The following is a 13,601-nucleotide window of genomic DNA, read 5'->3' as shown; positions in this document are numbered from 1 at the left end:
GCATATGTACTGTTATTTTTTATGTGCTGTATATTGGGAATACACCATTTTTATATTAAACAGAAGTCTTGAACAGAAGTATCCTGATGGCTGCTTATAACTCCAAGCAGTAATATACATTACAATTAAATGTGAGAAATCCTCTTCTACTTTGGCTTGCGTAGCAAAGGTTGGAATCACATTTTGTGCATGCAGATACATTGCTAAACTGCCAGTAGCAAGGCTACTCCTGCAAGCACCCACTTGGCTGGCTTTTCATTGCTTTTCAAATTAAAAGTCCAAACGTAAGTGGGCCCTCGAATTTTAGTTTTATAAACTGGGCATTTATAAATGTGCTTGGTTTCTTGCCTGTCCACTGGAATTGCTCTTACAAAAATGACCGGCATCACTGGAGTTAAGTCCTTCAGTCGCGCTTCAACTATGATTCCTGCTTGAATGTCCCATCTAGCTCCTGTAACCAGAGGAATACACAGCTTTTACTCGCATAGAAATAAATGTATGGCTAACCCAAGGGAATACTATTGGTTAAATCATTTCTGGAGTTATCTCAGAGTGACTGTAATCCTATACTCACATGCCTGGGAGTAAGACCCATTAATCGCAGTGGAGCTTTGAATAGTCACTGCAGGATCGCACTGTGTAATACACACAACCACAGTATAATACTTGATATGCATTGACTCTGAATTTTAGCTGTTTATCTTGGAGTAGGGACCTATATAACATTTTATGGAAGATTAAGGGAAATCCTGTTCAGCCAATACAAAGTGCTGCAAAATGGTAGTGAATGTAGCAATAATAAAACAGTAGTATGCAATCTTGTATTTTATGTAGAGGACATCAGGTATTCCCTTGAGACAAAGGGAAAGTTGGCCAGGCTGTTGCTCAGGTGTATAGTCCTTTGTTCCTTTCAGAGAAAATGTCTAGTATTTCTTAAAGCTTTCAAAATTGGAATAGCAGAAAAGCAGTAACACTTGAGACTTCACTCTCTAATTTCATTTGGGCTACACAGTACTCTTGGGAAGTGATATGGCAATCCTCAAGCTGTTGATGGTAGTAGGAATACTTGAGGCATTCGTAGTTGGTCCAATAAAAGTATACTTTCATTTGCTGTTTGTCTGATATTTATGGTGTTTCCATGGATGGCTGGCTGAACAGTATTTCAACATAGGGTCAATACTGCTAGGTTAACTTCAGTATACTTACCTTCCATAAAGAGGCCAAAGATATATGCACCTTCCCTTGGAGGATGACCATAATCCTCTCTACTTTTTTTGGTAACATCTATAGTCAGACACATCTTATCCAGAGACCAGTTGTTTTTCCGTGCCATGCTTTGCATTATAGCTTTCAAGAAAAAAGGGTTGGTAGGTGAATGAATTGTTATCTTACAGCCTAAAGCTTATTGTGGGTTTAAACCCACATTTGTTTAAAAATATATAGGAGTATTGTTTCTGGAGTTAGTTTTGTTCAGCTACAAAAAGTTGCAGAAGCAATGTTTTCCCACGTGCGGGGAACAGTAATATGATTTGTTCTGCACAGTTTCCCAATCCAGTTAGGTGTTCTCAATTGCTACTCTTGTCAACTCCTAACTTTGTACTGGACTGTAAAAATAACTTCTATTGTGATTAACAGGATGTAATTTTACATAATTTTAGGGTATTTTAAAAACATTAATTATACTTCTGTCCTGGCTGTCAAGAGTAGCTTACATAGTACTCCAGTGCTACTGATCAGGGCCACACTGACTTATCTCCCAAAGTGCTATCAGTTCTGATACTCCTAGATCATTTACCTGCCCCCTTGCTGATTCAGTATGTCATTTATTCATCAGTGCCTTGACTTTCAGCACCGTTAGCCTCGATAAGTTTTTTAATGAAGTGCTCTCATTTGCTCCATCTGTATCATACTAGCACTTTTATGGCATTTTTATTCTAACTAGCTCTTAAGAAATATGAATACAAAGGCAACCCTTAGCAAACAATTATGTAAAACTCACCCTACTGTGGGAGTCTAATTTCTTTGACCTTTACATATGATGAACCAATACTACATACCAGTCAAAAAAGACTGAGGATTAAAGAAGCCAGAAAGCCACACCACTGCAGGAAATACAAGATCTTGTGTCCAGGTATCAAGTTCTCGGCATCGTATAAGGAGATCGTTAAACCTGAAGAAAAAGCAGCAGAGGATCAAAACTGACAAGGGAAATGCTCATAAAAAAAGTCTTATGTGATTTAGTGTCAATTTAGCATCTATAGTCTTGGTGGAGGTTAGTTGGTAACAGGTATAATCTGTCAGGTGGATTGCTCAATGAAGCAAAAAAGTGTCATTGCTAATTTATTATGAAGCCACCCTTCATCATTATGGATACCAAGGTGGTATAGAATAATACGATCAAAATTGTCATAACCTATAATAATAAAAAGCCATGTGTCAGTCTGTCCACCAGCACAGAACTGCCAAAAGCATGAAATGTAGACCCCTGAAACTTGCCATGCATACTAAGGGGAACCTAGGGATGGACACCTTGGGTTATTTTGTTTTAAAAATGCATTGATTTTAATTGAAATGTAGTTGAAGACTGGTAATCTCTCTAGCCACAGGGGCAGACTTCCAAAACCAGCATACAGCTTTGTAGTTTGAAGTCAGAGGAGATTAGTAAACCAAGGGACAGAGTTTGGCACCTGTGCCCTCCCCCCCCCCATGGGGTCAGACCCCTCCCTCTGGGCTATAGGAGTATACCACAGCAGAAGGCATCCCTAGAAGCAGTAGCAGGCATGGCTTCACTCAAATGGAGTGACCACAATGTGCCCAATTGTTGATAGCTACCTAAGTTTGGTTGGAGGCTTTGCTGTATCAAACTATTCCAGTCTGTGCAAAGCTGTTTACTAGTATACAATAAAAATAAAACATTCTTATGCTAGTGTAGTAAGCTTTGGATGCATCTTGGGGAAAATTTGGAGGCTACCCATCTCTTAAACCATAAGACATATGTGACGACACCAAAATTAACAATGACACAATTGCTATGAAAAATAGTGTAGTCATATGTCCAACTCTATGTTGGAAGAGGGCCTTATGTATTTTCATGCAACAATTAATGGTCCATATTTTAATACGTAGATTTGTAAGAGCATTGGAATCCCTATATGTGTAAGTTAACTGAAATGCCTCATTTAAAAAAATAAATACAGAATGTATTTACCACTGTGCAAGACTGTAAGTGGACGGATAAGCCAATTTGGTCCATGCATCTGGCACCAGGTCATAAAACAGTGATGACTGCAAAGTTTCCATGCTAGGAGAAAATGTCAGCTCACCCTAGATATTTAGAGAAAAACAAATATTTAAATTCATAGGCGCTCTCTTAAATCTCACTTCTTTCATAATACATATATTTAACTTACTTTCAGACCAAGGTCTAGTTGCTTAAGTGACCGTCGTATCTCTCGAATGAGAATATTCATTCTCTCACATTCTTGAAAACAAACAAGAATATAGGGGCTTCGTATAGCAGACTTTTGCATTATTTCAGCCATGTTAAACTCATCTGGCAGCTTTTCCAGAATTTCATCCAGGACATTCTTCACCTTAACATTTGAATAAAAAGGCAAATTAATAAAAATTGCTTGGCCGTGAATACGTTCTCTTGAATATCCTCCAGGATGTGCCTTACAGACAGGTTTGCGGTTGTAATACTTGCTTGTTTCTTAAGAGAATATAGCCTGCTCATGAGATTCTGAAGCAGATGGAGCCTTTCCCTCACCAGCAGCCAAGACAGTTGTGCTGAATGGCCTGTAGCATGGGTACATCACAGATCCATGTTGGATGTGTGAGGGTGATTGCTCATCCACTTCCTAAATCAGATTAGGATGATGGGACAAAGGCTTCTGCTTTGCTTTAACATGCCCCCTTCCTAAAACTACACATGGGGAAAGAAAATGTGCTGTAGTATTCTGTTGCTAAGTGCCAGATCTTTGTCCATGTCAACAGGCATCAGGCCTACCTGTAGAACAGATTGTTTGTGCTGGAGTGAAAGAAGGCAAGAACTTAAAGTTTAAAGGTAAAAGTTTTAGAATTTTAAAAACCTAGAGGAACACTGGGTTAGATTAGTTTTAAATCTTAGGGCTATGAGGCTGGGTATGCAAAACTCTTGTCATCAAATGTATTTTTTCATTCACTTGTCACTCATGCTAAGTACTCTCTGCAATGTGGTATATTCATAGATGTCAAACTAAAGAAGCTGTTGGACCAACCTAGTAGCCAAAATGTGGCAAAGCGCTCCTATTAAGAATAGGATAACTAAAAGCCATGGTAGTTTCAGTGTTGAATTTTCTCTGCCTGTTTTTTTTATGATGATGATGTCTGGATAGAGATTACCATATGTTTTTTATGATCATAAGTGAAAGAGTTTTTACTCAAAGATTAATTTAAACCCCCTATTACGGCTAACAATATATTAATGGAGATGAGTTTCTGGAATTAGGATTATGCAGAACACTGGAATCTCACTTTTTCTTCTGCCGACTGTCCCGCGATCTCTCCAGCAAGCAAATTTCTAGGCTGCATTTCCAAGAGAGTTTTGAAAAGGTTATCAGATAGAACTGTCAAGAAATCTATCTCGGCATTAGGATGGAGACCATATAGTACAGGGCTTTCAACTGGCAGCATTTCATCTATGTACTTGTGATATCCGGCATAATCCAAATTGGGAGGAGCAAGGAAACCTGGAGCCAAAGCAAAGTCACCTTCAAGCTGTAGTTAGAAAAAGAACAATTATGTTCAATATTTAATTCATTTTGCACCTTTCAGGTAAACTTCATTCAAACCTTAAAATACTGGCCTCTAAAAGCTTAAGATGTAGTGTAAAGCATCTTCCCCAACCTTGTGACCTCCAGGTATGTTGAGTTACAACTATCATCCCCAGGTAACATGGTCTGGCTGGCTGGGGATTATGGGACTTGCAGTCAACACATTTGGATGGCATGAGGTTGGGGAAGGCTCGTATAGGATTTAGTTGCTGTACTAGTTACATGTGATTCTTTTGTGTTGGTGGGAATTACATTTTATTCCATTCCATTTCCTAAATCTAGTGTTAAAGGTAAAGATTTTCGTACCGACTTCAATAAAATTATCTTCTCAGGCAGTTAAAAATTCATTCCACTGACATATCTTTGATTGCATCTGCAGAACTAAGAAATAAAAGGCGCATTCCAGCCCCATTCCACAAGGAATGTAACATAATGCTTTCTATTCTAGGTGCACTTCAACATGCTTTGCCATTTCGAGTAAGCAGAAGTACTCCCATATCTCACCTACAAGAATCTAGTGGAGAGAAGGTAGATCTCCAGATGTTTTGGTTCAACTCCTAGAAGCCCCTGTCAGCATGGCCAATGGTCAGGAATACTGGGAGATGACATTCAAAACATCTGGAAATTTACTTTCAGCTCACCCAATCTAGGAGACCACTTCGCTCAACCCCCCTGATGTACAGGCTGCTAAAAGCAAGAGAAATATCACACATGGGATCCTGCAGATTCTTGTCAGTAAGGTGGGGAGAAGGCCCATAAACTATAGTGCTCAGGGTTCCAGACAGCCGTGTCCTCCCCGGGATACTATAAGCTGTATGCGGCTCAAGTCGGTCATTCCAGTTCCCCCACCTTTTCAGTCCCCCCCCCCCAATTGATGGTCACATTCTGTGGCTTCTGAAGGCCGCTGAGCATGCTCAGTCTCATTGGACTATTTCGGGGGTAGGGCTGCTCCTTTGGTTGTACTTCTGTATAACTTGGGGTTCCAGTGGCCATGGTGATACGTCCCCTCTGGTTTATCAGTGGGCTCCAATCCTGTTGCCACCCAACCACCTGAGCTCAGTAATTAAGAGAATCAATTAAAGCAGGTGAAAGAAAACATGGTTTACAAGTCTCCAAACCCATTTCTGCCATAGGCACAGGGCAGTTCCACATGTTATTATGGCTATGCACATGCATCTTTTAAACATCCATGGAGTTGTATCTGGGAAGCCTAGGCCAATCAGGTTTCACAAAGACATGCTTATGGATACTGAAATCTGCATGTGTATATGACACCTACATGCCAGGTGTTTGCAGTGGAGTAACACAAATCTTTTCATAAAGCCTACAGCTGCCTTTCTTGACTGGCCTTGTACAAGTAACACTTTCTCAGTACCGGTTTCTCATCCCTAAGGGAATGCCGTCATTACCTTTCTTCTAGTAGAATGGCAAAGGGAGGGTGCAGATTGTAAAACTGATAAGTAACAAAGTCAGTTCAAGAGATATTTTTTTAATTTCCAGTAGGAATCCTTTCTGTTTTGAATCTATAGTTTTCTGTTATCTTAATTGAAATGTGTTTTCCTTATGGTCATTTCATAGTTTCTGTAAACACACAGTTTGCCTGAATTAAGATGCTGCTGATAATAGTTTTGTTTACTAAAATATTTTTACCCCACCATTCTATCAAAGCAGGTGGCTTAGCAATAATTAAAATAGGCCTTTTCTCTGGCCAAAAATATGTCCAAAATCCCACATATACAATGCTGAAAATTTCAGAGCTTTATTGATAACTTTATGTCTAAATGCAACTTTAACCTATAACCAATGCAAATGCATTCAAGACAAGCCAGATCTAAGCTAGGCATAATGATGAGACAGTTGTGGTGTATCTGTTGACCCTTGTTTATGTTTACCTGTCTATCAGTGTCTGAACGATTTTTTTTCCCTTTGGAGTACTTACAGAGAGACCATTGTCCAATTAAAATGAAATACATTATTTTGTTTTTGAATACTTAAGTAGACCTGCACTCAGGGTTTGTTAACAAAGGGCATCTAATTCCAGCCATTTCTTGCAGGTTTCGTACCTATATTTGACACGTATTTGAATGAAAGTTCAGGCTTGTGAAGGTTAATGGACTGCCTAGACTAGAAATAGTAATACTTAGCCATAGGCTAGATATAGAGGAGGTACCAATGGAATAAGCTTCCCACACTGCCCCCTTGACCTCAGCTGTCATTTAGAGAAATCAGCTTCCGTGGAGGTCAGAAGTACAGTAGTGTTTATCCTTCCCATCTCCATGGTAACTCACTCCTGGGCCTTCCAATTGACTTCCAATTGTGTTAAACTGAATGCGGCTTTGTGACATATGAAAACCTACTCATTAAGGAATGAATAGATGCAAGCAAAGTCACTTCACTTCAAACCACAGCACTTATTTCAAATACAGCATGAACCAGTGAAGATGGAACGGCCTCAAGGCTATCTGTGTTCCATACCACAAATGATCTTTTCATGCTGTACTCACCATCCCCTACCCCCTCTAAATAAATGGCTAACTTTTTGGAAAAGGTAGTTTACTCAGACTGTATTCTACTCCTGCTTGACAGTCATTCTTTTTTTTTATTATTGTTAATAATACAATGTCAGATTTTATACATATTCCCATTGTACAAATTCACAATACTATTCCAGTTAGTTGTTAATTACTTACACTGACCTGGTTCCCATTGATCATCGTAGGTTAGACAAGTCACAGTGGCTTGTTTAAGCCTTGGTGTGTGCCCAGTGCCATTTGCCTAATCACCTGCCTGGGCACAGCTTACTATGTCATCCAAACCCAGGTGGCATGGCTTGTTGGAGTGGGAAACAACCCTCAAATAACCCAACAGCCCATGGATTGTTTGAAGATTGTTTCCCCCTTCCAACCAAACATGCCACCTGAGTTTGGTTGACACAACAACTACGGTGACCATATGGAAAGGAGGACAGGGCTCCTGCATCTTTAACAATTGTACAGAAAAGGGAATTTCAGCAGGTGTCACTTGTAGGCATGCAGCACCTGGTGAAATTCTCCATCACAACAGTAAAAGCTTCCGGAGCCTTGCCTTCTTTTGTTTCTGGTCAAAAGGGCAGGGCTCCTGCAGCTTTAACTATTGGGATGAAGAGGGAATTTAATGAGGTGCTGCATGCATACAAATGACACCTGCTAAAATTCCCTTTTCTGTACAACTGTTAAAGATACAGGAGCCCTGTCCTCCTTTTCATTTGGCCACCCTAGCTAGGAAGAGATTTGTGCCAGTTGAAAATCTTGTGTGCTTCCTGGACCAGTACCAAAGACCAGGTCAGAACTCCAGCCAGATGAGCACGCGGTTCTGGTGATCAAGAGTGTATTTTACCAATTACAACTGATATTCCTGCTGCATCTTTCTGCCAGCCATGCACTGGGAACCTACTAATACTGTAGGTTATATTACATTATACTGCAATATAATAAATACTACATGGGGCTTCCCTGAAGACTTTGAAAACTGCTGCTACTACAGAAAACTGTTGCCCATCTGTCAGTGAGATAATCCATACATAGCCTTGCTCAATTGCACTGGCTGCAATTAACTTCCAGAAATATACTTCCTAAAGCAAGAGCAGGGAACCTTTGGTCTTCCAGATGTTTTGGACTTGAAATCCCAGAAGCCCCAGCAAGCATGGCCAATGGTAAGGAATTATGAGAGTTGTAGTCTAAGATATTGGGAGGCTATCACCTCTGTTTTATAGGTTAAGGCCTTTTAATTTTTTAATTTTAAAGAACTATTCTGTTTCAAAAGCTATGCTAAAAGTATATAACAACAAATAATTGAAAGCATGTAACAACTACCTGAAGGTATACTTTTGGACAGTTGGTGTAAAAAAAAACAAGGAAGGCTTATATTATAGTCTTCCTAACAAAACTAAAGAGGAAGTTATTTATAATTTTGTGGTACTTTTTCATAACTATTTTCTGTTTATGGTTTCCCCCCATATTTATACATTAATACCAGAGAAGGGCTCATAAATTCTTCCAAATATGTGTGGCAGAGTCTGCGGTCCCACTCATCAGTGATGTGTCCACCGTACATAATCTCACCAAAGAGGTAACGCAAATCTTCCCACGGAACCTATGGAACATAATGGAATGTATAATTAAACAAAGAACCAGACAGCTTTCTAAAAGGACAAACCAAAGTCACTTGTAATAGCGCTGGCATGACAAAACACTGACTTCATCAGCACAAAAAGAAAAATCAACATACCGTCCCTAGAGATATTGATAATTATGGTGTTGTGTCTGTATGGCTGTATTTTACAAGAACAGAATCATAATGGGAACACTGACTCAACTTGCTGCAGCTGTATGATATCCAGGGTTGGACTGCCATCCTCCGTTGGCAGGTGAGTGGAGGGGAGGGAAACATGCATACACAGACAGGTAAAGGAGAAAAATTGTAAACAGTGGAAACAAAATGGGTATGAAATGCAGGAAGACATTTGATTCTATTTACTTAGGCTTGAATTATGATGATGGTTTCCTGTCCAAACTATGATAATAGTGTTATTATCAATTTCTGCTGCTGTGAATGATTACTTTAAGTCTTCAGCTTTATGTAAGGTATGTCTATACCATAGGGTGTAGAGGGAGGGAGGGAGGGGGAAGGATCGCTGATGTACCGGCTTCTGCGTTCCCCCCCCCCAATGTCTTGACGGTCGTGCAACATCCCAGAAGGAAGTCGCGGCCGCCATTTCTTTCAAAGAGGGAGAAGGAGTGCACTGGCACTCCTCTGCAAAAAAATGTATTTTTTAAAAAAATAATTAAATGAATCCACTCCCCGTCAAGCACAGACTGTCCCCATTCAGCTTCATGCTCATTTTTTAGTCCCCACTACATGTGGGGAAAACCCGGGAGCAGCGGCCACACGGCACACACTCCGCGGGATGGTCCAGGGACCACAAAAAAAAAAGGGTTTTCTGCAGTTCCCTATATCCTGGGGAAGTCCTTGGTTGTCCCAGGTTGCCCCCAGGATCCCCTGTTTGGACACACAGGGAAGATCCAGGGACTACCCCAGGATATAGGGCTGGTGTAGACATGCCCATGGAATTGTCAAAGACTACTTTTTTTATTCGTTTCACAGCAATTGGACCCTACCCTTTGTATTTCCCCCCTGAATATCCATGTATATACATGCCTACAAACTGAGGATAACACGCCATGCAATGGATTATGTTGATTCTAGTCCATGAAAGCTTATGCCAAAATCAATCTGGCAGTCTTTGAGGTGCTACACTATTCTTTGTTGTTATCATTCCTGCCTCAGAATAAAGTTTTTGGCAGCAACAACACTGTGCAAGACAAGATGGCCTAACTCACTAACAAATAAAAATATTGTATTAGGTGGTCTTCAATAAACCATAAATTCTTATTGTCATGGAATAACATTATTAGTCTCATTTACAGAGAAATTTCAATGTGTATAGATTGATATATTTTGTATAACATCTCAATGGAAAATACAGAGTGACAAAAGTTTTAGTATGATTTGAGATGCACTGATGGTTTTCTGTAATAATGGAAGAAATCTTTATCATCAAATACTTATTTGAGAGTTACATTAATTGTAGGACTCAAATCATAATGCAGTTCCACTAGCTTGTGATTAATTAGAAGGAGATCACAGAATCGGAGTGCTGAAAGGACCTTCTATATTTTATTCAAAAAGATGTTTATTCAAAACATCAATGCTAGATTTGATAATAAATAAACTGGCAAGCAAGTTTTATTCCCTAGCCTTGGTTTACAAAATGTAACAGTTTTTATGATGAAACCATTCCAGACATGAACTTTACACCCTCAGGGGCAGAATTTGTCTCTGAACAGTTCAAATAAAAACTTAATTATAGGGTTTGTATATTGCATGATGAGACAGAGCAGAGCAAGTAAAATAACTGCAGCTATTGCAGTGTGGTTGGTGCCAATGTATTTTAATTTCAATAAATGAATATTTAAATGCATCTTTTCAACAACAAAACAGACTATTAGATTGACGATTCAGCTATTTGTAAAGAAATGTAATAAATAAGATCTAAGACAATTTTGAATTCATTGTGCAAGCCAACATATAAGTCAACAATAAATGGCCACTATGTATATATTAGAAATAGGAAAAGACATTGCATTTCTCCTTTATTATCTTGCACTTCCTGCATACAAGCAAGTGCAACAATTTGGAAAATGCCAAGGTCTGTTGGCAAAGAAAAATGGACCCTATGCTAACATGTATTGTTCATGCCATGCTGTAAAATAAAACCAGTTTTACAGTCACTCAAAGACAGTGGACCCCATGTCAATTTGTTTGAAAGAGAGACAGGGGCAGTGATAATTAAAACAGGATTTTCTAAATATTGGTGGGGGCGGGGAGCTGGGGGAGAAGTATATGTTTTTCTAAATAAAGGACCTTAGGGGCCAAATGTTTAAAAATTGGTAAATGGGGACTGTGCATGTGCAGTACTCTCCTTTCTGCCAGTTTGTGCTCTTCCTGCTTTGAACTTGCGGAAAGGGCGTGCATGCAAAATTTTGTTTTTTCTTCAGAAGGTAGTCCAGGACAGTATGCCTTCATCCTGCAGGAGGTCCAGGGGCTACTTTCACACACACCCAGACCCCACTTTGATTGTTTAATGGCATCCATAGCAGCTATAGAGTGCCAAAAGGGTAAAATTATCTTGTTTGCAATCTAGTTTTCATTTTTTTTAATGCTCTGTAGTGGCCATAGGGTGCTAAAAAGCTCTTGTTTGCTCATTAGCTGCTATGGACGCCTTCCCCTTTTTGTCTATATTGGGAAGGGAGGGTTGCAGGGGCTACATGTTGCCCACCCATGATTTAAGCCAACCCATGAGTGAGGTACATTCTCCCATTTTCTTCCTAGCTCAAAGTAAGGGCAGGTAACATAGTCCAGTTAATATCACAGCCACTTTGATGAGGCAGGAACTGGTACTGATCCTGTGAAAATGATCTGTGTGCAGAAACAGGTTTTTCTGCACACACAAACCTAGAAACAGGTTTGTAGCACAACCGGAGCTACATATCAGTCACACCTGTCTTCACACAGAAAAGTATTTAATATGAATATCATATCAATTACTGGTATATTTAATTTATAAACAGGTATACAATTAGTAATTTTGTTAGACCAATTGTGTTGGTGAAGTTAGGATGTTTTCAAGAGTTAGGATGTTTTCAAGTCACACTGTACTCATTCGGGCAGGAGGAAGAATTCTGGATAGTTTAGAAGGTTGCTAAACTAACTTCACTTATATATACGTAATTGGCTTGATAAATGATATCACCTGAACAGTCACCTGAACAGTCCAGGATCCTCCAATTGGCAACCAATAGAATAAATCACTCATCTAGTTTTAAACTTGAACTCAAGGGGAACATTCCTGAGAAAGTCACAACAAGGTGGCCTCCTTAATACATAATAATGACACACGAATGAAACGCACCATCATTTATACATGTGACGTTCTGTAAATTGCTTCCATCATCAGAATTAATTGTAGTGATTATTAATGTAATGTTATGAACTGTCAGGTCTGCTGTATGTAATTACAGTTGTGCAAATGCTTCATTACCTGCCTAATGAATTTGGCATATATGCACATGTAAACCACTGTTTTTGTTAACATAATGAAGGACAATTTTATTTATTTATTTAAGCTAAGCCACTAGTGTGGAACTAGCTCAACCAATGTTATGAAGCTTAAACATCCTCCCAGAGAAACCTTTGATCTTCTTGATTTGTGTACCCAACAACAGATGTACATTTCAGCTATTTCACTAATTCTTTCAAAGGTAAATGTATTCCATCCTCTCTTATTCACTTTTAAAAGAAAGAAAGAAAACACACACACCCAGTCTTGGCAAAAGGTCAAGTTCTTACTCAATCCCCTAATTCTTACATTAGTGTTTGCCTCTAGATAGTTGTAGAGAACATTGATGCAGATAGTGAGATCTCCTACGTTAAAAGGGTAGCTTCGATTCCATCCTTGAGGTCCGAACTTGAGTCTCCCAGCAACACAGGTGTGAAAGTAGCAGAGAGAAAAGAAGATGCTTTTAAACTCCTGCTCCCTGGCGCATAGTTCAAGTATATCCTGTTAAGCAAAGAATTACAACAAAAAAGACAAGAACAAAAGGTGCTTGAATCAAATCATCAACAGAACCTACATCTGTGGTTTCGTTATGAGGATGAATTATATTTTTCATACAATGACAGGTAAACGACAACACGCAGAACCTATCAGCATATTCATTTTAGCACAAAGTTGAAATGAAAGCTAATGGAATTGTTACCATTGCAAGCAAACACCACGTGCATAATGAAATATTGGTGTTACAACTCCTGTTCTCGGATATAGCCCATATGCTCCAGGCATTATATTTGGTTAATAACCTAACAAGAAACTACTCTCAAACTGCATTGCACCTCAGGGCAGCTTCTTATGTTACATCCCTCCTACCTGGAGGTGTCATCTGTATAAGAAAATGCAGGTACATAAGGCGTTCACAGCTTGCCCACCTACAAAACTGAAAGCAGGTGATCAAGTGTGTGTGGCCTGATAAACATTCTGTTGTCCCAACTAAAAACCTGTTTTTGCTGCCTGCCTGTGATTACAAGAACAGGAGGACTGACGAAAAGGCTGTTGGGGTGGGTGTTGCATGGAACATCTTACATTATGCAGCCCTGACTAAAATTATCTTATATGATATTATTTGTCATAGG

The 13,601-nt window shown here is 39.3% G+C and overlaps 1 protein-coding gene across 1 annotated transcript in view; it reads right to left on the bottom strand.

Moving 5' to 3' along the window:
* Positions 1–150: 150 nt before the first annotated feature.
* DNAH11 (dynein axonemal heavy chain 11) overlaps positions 151–13,601 on the bottom strand; it is a 176,286-nt gene continuing 162,835 nt past the window's right edge. The window contains exons 75-82 of the mRNA XM_063123804.1: positions 12,781–12,972; positions 8,826–8,945; positions 4,516–4,758; positions 3,411–3,593; positions 3,209–3,324; positions 2,058–2,170; positions 1,207–1,347; positions 151–451 (exon numbers count right to left, since the gene is read on the bottom strand). Of these exons, the coding sequence (XP_062979874.1) occupies positions 204–451; positions 1,207–1,347; positions 2,058–2,170; positions 3,209–3,324; positions 3,411–3,593; positions 4,516–4,758; positions 8,826–8,945; positions 12,781–12,972 (1,356 nt within the window). The 3' untranslated portion in view covers positions 151–203. The remainder of the gene's footprint in view (positions 452–1,206; positions 1,348–2,057; positions 2,171–3,208; positions 3,325–3,410; positions 3,594–4,515; positions 4,759–8,825; positions 8,946–12,780; positions 12,973–13,601) is intronic.

The sequence above is a fragment of the Elgaria multicarinata genome, chromosome 1 (genome assembly GCF_023053635.1).
Source record: "Elgaria multicarinata webbii isolate HBS135686 ecotype San Diego chromosome 1, rElgMul1.1.pri, whole genome shotgun sequence".
Classification (NCBI taxonomy): Eukaryota; Metazoa; Chordata; class Lepidosauria; order Squamata; family Anguidae; genus Elgaria; species Elgaria multicarinata.
Note: the sequence above shows the minus strand (reverse complement) of the source record. Positions and strands in the feature narration are given on the sequence as shown.